This window comes from Salvia miltiorrhiza, chromosome 1 (genome assembly GCF_028751815.1).
Source record: "Salvia miltiorrhiza cultivar Shanhuang (shh) chromosome 1, IMPLAD_Smil_shh, whole genome shotgun sequence".
Lineage (NCBI taxonomy): Eukaryota > Viridiplantae > Streptophyta > Magnoliopsida > Lamiales > Lamiaceae > Salvia > Salvia miltiorrhiza.
The window spans coordinates 74003831-74016566 of record NC_080387.1 but is presented as its reverse complement, the minus strand read 5'-3'; the positions used below and the strand labels follow the sequence as shown (position 1 = coordinate 74016566).

The 12736-nt window shown below is 38.5% G+C and overlaps 1 protein-coding gene across 1 annotated transcript; it reads right to left on the bottom strand.

The window, feature by feature from the left end:
* Positions 1–1647: 1647 nt before the first annotated feature.
* LOC131006099 (putative late blight resistance protein homolog R1C-3) lies at positions 1648–5569 on the bottom strand. The gene is made up of 3 exons (XM_057933246.1): positions 3383–5569; positions 2875–2915; positions 1648–1860 (listed from the first exon to the last, which is right to left on the bottom strand). The coding sequence occupies exons 1-2, from the start codon at positions 5524–5526 to the stop codon at positions 2894–2896; spliced, it is 2166 nt and encodes a 721-aa protein (XP_057789229.1). The 5' UTR covers positions 5527–5569; the 3' UTR covers positions 1648–1860; positions 2875–2893.
* Positions 5570–12736: the final 7167 nt, after the last annotated feature.

The window sequence follows — 12736 nt, the reverse complement described above, 5'->3', positions numbered from 1 at the left end:
AACACGATGTTTAACAACTCAAAAAAAGAGTGAAATTGAAGCTAAAAACAATGGACACAGTCACACAGACACAGTTTCGCAACTTGCGTGGATTTCATCTTATTAATTACTCCTTCTATCTTTAAATAAGTCTCACCTAACACAAAATTACACATATCAATAAAGAGTGTAATTTTATGTACATACCATTAATTATTTTTTCTAACTTCAAGATTTCATTTAATTATGATATTAAGACATGAGTAGAATTGATCTAAAATTTTACAATATAACACTTAAAAATAGACAATTTTTTTTTTACATTATAACACTTATTTAAAGATGGGCGGAATACTTTACAAAATAAAGTGAAATCTTATTATTTTTTGTTGAACCTTTGTTTTTGAGTTGTTTTACTTGCTCGTTTCAATAGATATGGATGTTTATTTTTGTTTTGAAAAGAAATGGACCATTTATTTAATTAACCTCAATCAAAAAGTCATTTTATAAAGCGTTCTTGTTTCAAACATATATAGTAATCTCTGCTAACATCTGAAATTGCATATCTGAATTTTTTAAAAGTAAACTCATTTGTAATAGGATTATAATATGTATATGTGTGCATTATATTTCATAATAAGATAATATATATATTTAGAAAGACATGTAAATTTTAGATTGGGACTTGCCGCCGGGTTTTGGGCCTACTTATTGTGGGGTTGGGCCTATGTGGATGGGCTTCTTTTGTGGACTGCACAGATGTGGCCCTCTCTCTCTTATTGGGATTTTTAAATTTACTATTCCAAATTGGATATTTTCAAAATTCACTCATTAAAATATTATATAGATTTATTTATTTTTTAGTAATTTTCTTAAAATGAGATTGACTTAAATTATTATATGTATAATCTATAATTTTTTTATTATTATTATTATTATTATTATTATTATTATTATTATTATTATTATTATTATTATTATTATTATTATTATTATTATTATTATTATACAATTCTCATTAAATTTAATATTATACTCATTGAGTTGATAATATTATTATTATACACCATTTCAAATCAAATACTAATAATATTTAAATTAATATTTTTTTACCAATTAATCTAATTCATAAATAATAATATTTTAATAGTTTTACATAATTTAAATATAATAACATATGTCGTGGCCCTAGTGTCTGACAGGACTTTGTACCAGTAATTAGAGCTTTCAAATGGGCCTGGTCCGGCCAGTCCGACCCAATCCAACGGGCTTTAGAATTGTATCGGGTCAGGTCAGGTTGGGCCGGGCAGAAATTTGACATGGCTGCAAAAGAGCAAGCCCAGCCCAGCCCCTCTCGGGCCACCGGGCGGTCGGACCAAACCAACCCAATTTTTTTTTTTTGTTGAAATCCTTTTTCTTTGGGTACAAAAATGATGAAATTCATCATCTAAACAAACTAAATTTGCGCTGTATCGTTCCACTCTTATAAAGTTCTAGTACTTTTCCATTGTCATTATCAAGAATGTTTTATGTGCTTCTATTTTTCTTTTCAATGGTTATAAGCTTATTCAATTGCTCAAAAAAAGTGGTGGTCAAAATTCACATAACAAGTGGATTAATTACCAGCCACATTTCAAAAATGTTACTCTACTATAGCATTTTCAGTCATTCTTAACAGAGTATAAAAACTCCCAAATTTCATTACTCAAATCTCAAAAGTAATCATAAAGATTATCCTCAATATTAGCAGTGAACTGCGACACACAAACATAATCAAACCAATCAAATTGAGGTTCCAAAGTTTGTCACCCCCATTTAAACTACTCACTGTGCCACTCTACTCAGATGAATTTTGGCCCCTCTTCTTTCCAAAGCCAGCAACTACAAAAAAATTGTAGAGACAAAAAGTACATTAATCGAAAATTGAACCGGACCAAAAAAATTGAAACTAAACCGACCAACAAAAATGTTTGGAGAGACCGAAAACTGAACCGGAAAAAACCAATCGGTTTCTGTCGGTTTCACTGCGAAAGAAGCTCATGCAATAGATATTGATCAAAGAGATTACAAGTTAAAAATGGTAGGATACATAACACATGCTCAACTAAATCTCATCTATATAGTTTCTTGAAGTTCAAGTTACCTTCAAAAGTGTCTTAGATTTTAAAACGAGTAAATAACTTCCTAACATAAAGTCGTGAGACACTGAAGATCACTAATAATAATATTTACTCCCTCTGTCTGCCACGACTATGTCACTTTGGATGGGCACCAATTTTAATAAAACAATTGATGATTTTTATATAATGGAGAAATGGTCTTACCATTGTATGAAATGAGTGGTTGAAATTGAATAAAATGTGGATTTTTTTGTAAATAATGGTATTTGTAAAAATAAATAATAAGGAAACGACGCGGGACCATGTCTTAAAATAAACGGTGACATACTCTCTTTACGGACGTCCAGAATGACAATTGTGACATACTTTTAGCAGACGGAAGAAGCACGAGTCAAGCCGAAGGAAAGACAAAATTAGCTAAAAATCAGATCAACACATATGATTTGAGTAGTTGAAGAATTACATGATGAAACAAAGCTCACTCAAACTATTCAATCCATCAAAATATGTGGTTGAATTAGCATATATAATCTTTTTTTATAGCTAAACACATATTGGCTTCTAACATAAACAAAACAGAACAAAATCATTAAATTTATATGCAAAGCTGAACCTAACAGCTCCTAATGCTGATTACAGTTTTCATTCATACATAATTCACTCGGAGCTTATAATCATCACCATAATCCGAAATAAGTCACAATTATGAGATTCACAACCTAATAATAAAATGATTGAAGTTATAAACACGGGGATGGAGAATATGGTGTCTCACCTTTCCACCTATATTTTATTCAATCCCAATCAGATCCATACCTGAAAGTTAATAGATAAATATAGGATGTGAGCATACATATTAAGAGGGTGTTTGGATGAGCTTATAAACTCTTCAAAACAGCTTATAAGTTCCTTTAAAGTGTTTGGCAAAATAAGCTCCTAAACAGCTTATAAGCTCTGAAAATAAGCTCCCAAAAAATAAGTTCATCTACCCTCAAACTTATTTTTTTATAATCTCATATGCAACAATCTTTTTACAAATATTTTTCAACTATAATTTATTATTTTCATCATATATCATTCAAATTCATTTTTCTTCGATTTTCTCTCTCTAGCTTATAATCTCAATTATTCAAACACTTTGACAACGTATAAGATCTTTAAAATTACATCTTATAAGTTATTGAAACATCTTATAAGCTCGAGCTTATAAGCTCTTTAAAATATGCTTAGCCAAACACCCTCTGAGACTAGGATATGAATTGATTAGCAATTGCGATACTAACCTTTCAAACTTGATAGTAATGGGTTTCTTGTCGAAAGAAGAAGAGGCAGTAACTTCAAGGCAAGACCATGGATTCGGCTGTATTTGCTTGGCACAAGTCAAAGCCACAGGATTGCAGTTCACTAATTCCATCATTCCGAACTTACATTCAGACGGCCAGTGGATCTCTTGTAGTTTGTAGCAATGTTCCATGCGTAGGAATGTAAGCTTAGGGAAGCTTCCAGATCTCGGTATCCATTGCACCAAATCACTGTCTTCAATCAGAAGAAACTCAAGCCTAAAAAACCTGCCCTCTTGCACTTCCCATATTGGACCCAGAAATGCGTAGGCTCGCAATTTGAGCACTTGAAGAAATGGCAAAGAGCCAATTACATCCATGTATTCCCAAGAAAAACCCATGCCACTCAAATGTAATTTTTTCAATCCACCAGGAAACATCATCAATGAACTAGCAAATGCATAATCATACTTAACCACTGGATTTATGATACTGTATTTCAATGTCTCAACCCTTCCTAGTGTTGAAACGCAACCAAAGCAACTTAAAAGGTCACCATGGTCATCATAAGGCGTCAGCTCAATTTGAACTCCTAATTTCCTTATACAAGGAACTTTTCGAGAGAGTTCCAAGATAGTACAGATGCTGGCATTTACACCTACAAGTGTTGAGAGCTTTTCCAAATAAGCATAATGAGATGGAGCTACAAGGCTCTTCCCCAATAACTCAATATGCTCTAACTCTTTCATATCCCATATTTCTATTGGTACATATGATGGAGCTCCACAAATTCTAATGTTGCTATGCGGGTGGATAATCAAGACTCGAAGGTTGAAAAGTTTGGATATAGTGGTAGGGAGTTCTCCGTTGCAAGTTAGAGCAAGGTACTTCAATAGGATCAGTGTAACTGTTGGGAAAATGTACAAACGCAGATTAAGAGCATCTAGTTTCCCAAGCAACTTGAAATAGTCACCTATTGGGATCGGATATTGGTGGTATGGACCAAAAAAAAGGAGAGAACGTGTGGAGGATGCACAGTTCAATCTCACGGAGTTGCAAAATTCTTTGATGCTAAATAAAAGGTTATTTTCAAGACACAAGCAACGCTGACCTTTTACATCATCTTCTAAGCCTTCAACACGTTTTTTTAAGACATGATAAAACTTGTTCCTCCGAGCCTCTCCTCTACACACGTGCCGCCACGAAGAAAGAAGCCGACAATTTTTATACAAGCCTTTATGAATAACAGACCGATCGTTGGTATAAATGGTCCTTTTGTTGAATAAAGCAAGATTCGTATCAAAACAAAGCTCGACCAAGCATCGCCAGACAGAATCCTCCAACGATTGCTCTTTCTTTGTGTTTTGAAACCAGCCCTCAGTGGCCAACATATTCATGATCTTTGATATGGGAATGTCATAATCTGGTGGAAAGACTCCCAGATATAGAAAAGGCAATTTAAGATATTGAGGTAAGTAGTCGTAACTTGGGAAAAGTACCTTTGATATCTCATTATATGCATCCGTGAAGACTGAATTTCGCATTTCTGCTACATCTTCCCAGTATATTGGATCTGTATTCTGGGCTTTTGAAAGGATGTCAGCCACTGTGACTATCACGAGAGGAAGACCTTCACAGTTCTTGGCAATTTTGGTAACGGCTTTGTCAAGCTGAAAAGGGCAATCCTTTTCACCAAACACCTTCTCGCACAGCAGCTCCTTACTTTCTTCTTCATTCAAAAACCGCACTAATATTATAGGTTGAGGATAAATAGGTGAGTGAATTATACCTCGGTCTCGAGTAGTAACCAAGACATGAATTGATCTACCAGGTATGTTAAGTAAGGAATCTAATATCTGTTTCTCCCACACATCATCGAGCACAATGAGGCATTTCTTTCCCTCCAATCTTTCTTTAAAGCAGGCACGTAGTTCGCGATCTCCTTGTGTGATTCCAAACATTTGAGCTAGAATCTCTCGTGAAACATCGTCGAATTGAGATTTTCTACCTACCCTGACCCACACGCGATCCTCAAAAAAGCTCATGATTTCTGGATCTTCATAAAATGCCTCAGCAAGAGCAGTCTTCCCAACGCCTGCAGTTCCAACAAGTGCGAAGATTGCAAGGCTCTTGCTGTAACCATGCATAATACCCTCTTTGAGTTGTTGGAATTGATCCGATAATCCAATCAACTTCTGTTGGAAATATGGTTTTGGAAATATGGTTTTATGCCATATCTGGAAATTATTATTTAATTAAATATTTATTATTTAATTAAAATAATGATTGGATGTTAATCTACATCTCGAGTAGATCAACGTGATATACTTGAAGTCTCAAAACCGATTTCCGATGAGTGAGATATTGTATGTCAAAGTTTGGATGTTGAAGAGGGAAAATAACATTTATGATATGTTATCCCACATTGGAAAACATAGAGATGTTTTTCATGTATAAGAATAGCAAAGCACATGGAGTTGATAAATTGACTTGTGGGCTTGCTAGTGGGCTTGATCTAAGTACTAGCCTCGCGCGCACACACACACGCGCGCCGCCGCCGACGACGACGATCGATCGGACGGACGGACGGATGGACGACGACGTCGCCGCCGCCGCCGCCGGACGGGCGGGCCGCGGCCAAGGACTTGGATCTTGGCAATTGGTGCTTTGGGGTGGTGTTTGGGGCCCAAACTATTTTTTGGACCAACTCCACTGGGCTTTTTAATTTTTGGCCCAACAGATTTTTCTTGGCCCAACTAATTGTTTCCTGGCCCAGCCCACATCAACCCAGCCCACAGCAGCAGAACAAGTCACAGCAGCAGCAGAAGCACGCCATTACGACTTCTGCATGGCAACTCCGATTTTGCAGCTTAGTTTCTTCAATGGCTGCTGCCACCGGCCACATCTTCAACCTTCCAGCCGTCGGAGTGGAATTCAATGTATTGAATTCATACTTACCACATGTCTATAAATAGACTTGTGGTGAGCATGCAGAAAAAAACACACAGATACACCAACAAAATCCTGCATTCTGCCATTTACATACAACACTCTCTGCAAACATTTGTGCTCAGTTCTTGATCCTATTTAGTTCGCCGGAGCTCGCCGGATTGTGGTGCTACATCCAACGAGATGAAGTCGTTTTACCTTTGGGGAAGATACGCCTAACCGAAGAGCACTACCGGGGCGATAATCTTCTTGCGGGAAGAGATTCATCTCGACTCGACTTTGTTTATACGTATAATTTATTTATGTATTTCAGTTGTATCAAATTATTTGAGTTGTAATTTCTCAAATTATTTACTTTGTAATTTTTCAATTATTTTGAGTAGTATTTTCTCAAAATAAATATTTTGTAATATCTTGATCGTGTACCCGGTAATAACAATCGCAAGAAGATTAATTCTCTGCCGTTGATACACGTTCGAGAAATGGCTCACACCGACGTCAATATGGATGGCTCCACCACCTCTGCAACCATCGGTTCAACCACGTCGTCAATATTTTCCTCGTTTGTATCAACGGGGGCTTCATCGTCAACATCTAGAACTATTGGTCTTGCCGAGAAACCATCAACGTTCTCAGGCAAGAACTTCAAATATTGGCAAGAGAAGATGCTATTCTACCTCACAACCGTGGGGTTTGCCGGATTCTTAATGGAGGATAAACCTCCAACCCCGAGTGAAGGGGAAGGGGAGACAAGCCAAGAAATTCGTACCGGATATTTGAACTGGTGTCGCGGCGACTACTTGTGCCGTAACACCGTTCTCATGTCTCTGGACGAACGGCTCTACCGTGTTTTCAAGGTTCATGAAACCGCGAAACAATTGTGGGAGGCCCTTGATCTGAAATATCAAGTGGACAAGGCAAATACTACCAAGTATATTGTCGCCAAATGGTTGGAATATAAAATGGTTGACTCCCGGCCATTGATGGACCAAGTGGAAGAGTTCCAAAATCTTTCACATGAGGTTCAAGCCGAAGGGATGCCCTTGGCGGATGCATTGCTCGTTGCAATCATCATAGAGAAATTACCTCCTAGTTGGAGGAAATTTCAAAACCTTTTGAAGCATGAGCGCTCGGAGATGTCCGTGCCGATATTAATATCCAAGCTTCAAATGGAGGATCACGTGAGAAGTCGTGATCAAAAGGGGAAAGCTCCAATGGAGGCAAAGGCCAATCTCACCGAGAAAGGCGGTCCCTTCAACAAACGTGGTCGCCCTAACCCTAATAATAAGGGTAAAGGGAAGCAAGACGGACATCAACCATCAAAGTTTGATGGTGTATGTTATAATTGTGACAAAAAAGGTCACATGGCTAAGGATTGCCGCAAGCCAAAGCGGAAGAAAGCAAATGGCAACGTGAACAACGTCGAGAAGGACTTCGACGATTGGAACCACGATGACTTTGCTGCCATGATCTCCGAGGTGAATCATGTGGACAACCCGAACGCTTGGTTCGTGGATACCGGCGCTACCGTCCATATATGCATAAATCGTGAGTTGTTCCACAACTACAAAGAAGTGGAAAACAAAACGATAATGAAGGCTAGCGAACGGACATCCCAAGTCCTTGGCATGGGAGATGTGATTCTTCAACTCACGTCGGGCGTGGAGATCACATTGAAAGACGTATTACACGTTCCAACTGTCCGAAAGAATTTAATTTCGGGCTTTAGGCTTACGAATAAGGATTTTGAATTGTTTTTCAAATCTGACTATGTTGTAATACGCAAGTGGGGAAAGTTCCTAGGGAAAGGCTATGCCTCCGAAGGACTTTTCAAACTTGGTGTAAGAGCTTGTAAGCCTGCCAAGGCTAAGATCAATAAAGATGCATCAACCTCTTCTGCTTACTTGATTGAGTGTTCTGATTTATGGCATTGTAGACTTGGACATGTTAATCTAAATGCTATAAAGAGATTAGTAAAAATGAATTTACTAAAAGTTGATGAATACAACTCACAAGAAAAATGTGAAGTTTGTGTTGAAGCCAAAATGGCTAAGTTACCGTTTAAATCGGTAAAAAGGAACACTCAACCTTTGGAACTTATTCACACCGATGTTTGTGATTTAAAGTTCGTGCAAACTAGAGGTGGCAAGAAGTACTTTATCACCTTTATAGACGATTGCACAAAGTATTGTTACCTTTACTTATTGAAAAGTAAAGATGAGGCTATTGAAGCTTTTATAAACTTCAAAAATGAAGCCGAGAATCAACTTGGATGTCGAATTAAGATGGTTCGAAGTGATAGATGTGGAGAGTATGTAGCTCCGTTTGCTGAATTATGCAACGAAAGTGGTATAATCCATCAAACGACGGCTCCTTATTCACCACAATCTAACGGCGTTGCTGAACGCAAGAATCGAACTCTTAAGGAGATGATGAATGCCTTGTTGATTAGTTCAGGATTACCCCAGAACATGTGGGGGGAAGCTGTCTTAACGGCCAACTATATCTTGAACAAGATTCCACTCAAAGGGAAAGATGTAACTCCCTATGAGCTATGGAAAGGAAGGAAACCTTCATATAAATACCTCAAAGTGTGGGGGTGTTTAGCCAAGGTAGAAGTGCCTTTACCAAAGCAAGTTACAATAGGACCTAAAACGGTGGATTGTATCTTCATTGGTCATGCACTTAATAGCAGTGCCTATCGTTTTATAGTGCACAGATCGGAGATACCTGATATACATGTTGGGACAACGATAGAATCAAGGAATGCTATATTCTTTGAAAATATCTATCCTAACAAGGATAAAGGTACATCGAACTCTAATGATGGAGTTGATGGTGATGCTACAGGTTCTAAACCTATGGAAGTAGCTAGTAATTCTACTCAAGTAGATGATGCCACGGGTTCTAATCATGTACCACCTAATAGGAAAAGACCAAGGTCTAAACCTATGGATGTAGAACCGAGACGTGGGGAACGAGTTAGAAAAGCTAATGTCTATGGACCGGATTATGTTGTCTTGATGCTAGATGGCGAACCGGTGACGATTAAAGAAGCTATGTCTGGCTCAGATGCAGCTCTCTGGAAAGAAGCCATCGATATTGAGATTGATTCCATTATGCAGAATCATACTTGGGTGTTAGTGGATCTACCACCTGGAAGTAAAGCTTTAGGATGCAAATGGATCCTAAAGAAGAAGTACAAATCTGATGGTACTATAGATAAGTACAAAGCCCGACTTGTCGTTCAAGGTTTCAGGCAGAAAGAAGGGTACGATTTCTTCGATACCTATTCACCTGTGACCAGAGTAACATCTATTCGGATGCTTCTCGCTATTGCTGCCTTGCACAATCTCGAGATTCACCAAATGGATGTGAAAACTGCGTTCTTGTATGGCGAGTTGGAAGATGAAATATATATGAAGCAACCTGAAGGGTTTGTAGTACCTGGGCAAGAGCACAAAGTATGCATACTTCAAAGGTCTTTATATGGGTTGAAGCAAGCACCGCTTCAATGGCATTTAAAATTTGACAGTGTAATGTTGTCAAATGGATTCAGAATCAATGAGTGCGATAAATGTGTCTACATTAAGAATTCTAATAACGGATATGTTATTGTTTGTCTTTATGTAGATGACATGCTCATCATGGGAAGTAATTCCCGAGTGATTCAAGAAACCAAAGGCATGCTAAGTAAAAATTTTAGCATGAAAGATATGGGCTTAGCTGATGTTATCCTTGGAATTAAAATTCTAAGAAGACCTGATGGTATTACTATAACACAATCTCACTACGTTGAGAAAGTGTTAAAGAAATTCAACGCTTTTGACAAGCCAATAGCTAAGACACCATGGGAACCTAATGTGCATTTGAGTGTACACAAGGGAGAACCTGTTGACGCGTTAGAATATGCGAAGATTATTGGGAGCCTGATGTATCTAACAAATTGCACTCGTCCCGATATAGCATGCTCGGTCAACAAGTTGAGCAGCTTTACAGCTAACCCTAGTAATGAACATTGGAAAGCTCTTGAAAGGGTTTTGAGATATTTGAAATATACTCAAAACTATGCGATTCATTATACTAGGGAGCCCTCTGTACTTGAAGGGTACTGTGATGCAAATTGGATATCTGATGCCAAAGACTCGTTTTCAACGAGCGGTTATGTATTCACTGTGGGGGGTGGTGCTGTGTCTTGGAAATCCAAGAAGCAAACATGTATTGCTAGATCGACCATGGAATCAGAATTCATAGCTTTGGATAAAGCTGGTGAAGAGGCCGAGTGGCTTAGAAATTTCCTCGAGGATATTCCATGTTGGTCGAAACCTGTGTCGTCCGTAATAATTCATTGTGATAGTCAAGCTGCTATCGGACGAGCACAAAACCATTTGTATAACGGTAAGTCGAGACATATTCGTCGACGTCATAATACCGTGAGACATCTGATCACTAGTGGAGTTATCACAATTGATTATATAAGATCAATTGATAACATAGCGGATCCTTTGACAAAAAGTATCCATCGAGATCAGATGTATAAACTGTTAGGGGGAATGGGTTTGAAGTCCACAAATTAAGGATAATCATAGTGGCAACCCAACCATGATGACTGGAGGATCCCAAGAACTTGGTTCAATGGGACAACTAAGCTATGAAAATCCGTGTGTTGAACACTCGAATTGCCTATTCCTTGTAGAACAGTGAGTGTTCGGAAACCTGCACGTGGTGAGGTTAAGTCTTTGACTTTTAATGACTCTAGAACTCCTCGAAGAGGACAAGTATAGCAGGATACTTGAGTTAAGAGTCACCTATGTAAGTGTGAAGTGGGGCCGCTTCGATTGAAACACTTATGAATCCAAAGAGGTGTTCCAAGGCCTGTAATGGACACAAACGTGAGAACGAATAAGGATTGAAGCAATATTGTGTCAATATTGTTGACTAAGTATACACCGAGGAGGACTAGTTCAAGGAACACAATCCACTAGGCCGCCGGTATACTCGATAATATTGACTATGGCAGGTTCAAAGCCACAAGCTACCTTTCCAAATGCAATGTTGTATCTTAAGAGGACTGAGCTAAGTGTTTGCATACTTTCGCATACTGATTTCTCACTCATGTGGGGGATTGTTGGAAATATGGTTTTGCAAATATGGTTTTATGCCATATCTGGAAATTATTATTTAATTAAATATTTATTATTTAAATTAAAATAATGATTGGATGTTAATCTACATCTCGAGTAGATCAACGTGATATACTTGAAGTCTCAAAACCGATTTCCGATGAGTGAGGTATTGTATGTCAAAGTTTGGATGTTGAAGAGGGAAAATAACATTTATGATATGTTATCCCACATTGGAAAACATAGAGATGTTTTTCATGTATAAGAATAGCAAAGCACATGGAGTTGATAAATTGACTTGTGGGCTTGCTAGTGGGCTTGATCTAAGTACTAGCCTCGCGCGCACACACACACGCGCGCCGCCGCCGCCGACGACGATCGATCGGACGGACGACGACGACGACGTCGCCGCCGCCGCCGCCGCCGGACGGGCGGGCCGCGGCCAAGGACTTGGATCTTGGCAATTGGTGCTTTGGGGTGGTGTTTGGGGCCCAAACTATTTTTTGGACCAACTCCACTGGGCTTTTTAATTTTTGGCCCAACAGATTTTTCTTGGCCCAACTAATTGTTTCCTGGCCCAGCCCACATCAACCCAGCCCACAGCAGCAGAACAAGTCACAGCAGCAGCAGAAGCACGCCATTACGACTTCTGCATGGCAACTCCGATTTTGCAGCTTAGTTTCTTCAATGGCTGCTGCCACCGGCCACATCTTCAACCTTCCAGCCGTCGGAGTGGAATTCAATGTATTGAATTCATACTTACCACATGTCTATAAATAGACTTGTGGTGAGCATGCAGAAAAAAACACACAGATACACCAACAAAATCCTGCATTCTGCCATTTACATACAACACTCTCTGCAAACATTTGTGCTCAGTTCTTGATCCTATTTAGTTCGCCGGAGCTCGCCGGATTGTGGTGCTACATCCAACGAGACGAAGTCGTTTTACCTTTGGGGAAGATACGCCTAACCGAAGAGCACTACCGGGGCGATAATCTTCTTGCGGGAAGAGATTCATCTCGACTCGACTTTGTTTATACGTATAATTTATTTATGTATTTCAGTTGTATCAAATTATTTGAGTTGTAATTTCTCAAATTATTTACTTTGTAATTTTTCAATTATTTTGAGTAGTATTTTCTCAAAATAAATATTTTGTAATATCTTGATCGTGTACCCGGTTATAACAACTTCGACTTGGTCCCACTTCTTGATGAAATAGATTCGTCCTCGTCATCATCGTCTTCAGGCATATTGTCTACTTCATAAATGTATTCCTTCT

Coding starts and splice junctions, on each gene's coding strand:
- LOC131006099 (XM_057933246.1), bottom strand. CDS start 5,526: ATGCATGGTTACAGCAAGAGCCTTGCAATCTTCGCACTTGTTGGAACT. Junction 2,916..3,382: donor ATTACTATCAAGTTTGAAAG/GTTAGTATCGCA, acceptor ATTAACTTTCAG/GTATGGATCTGATTGGGATT.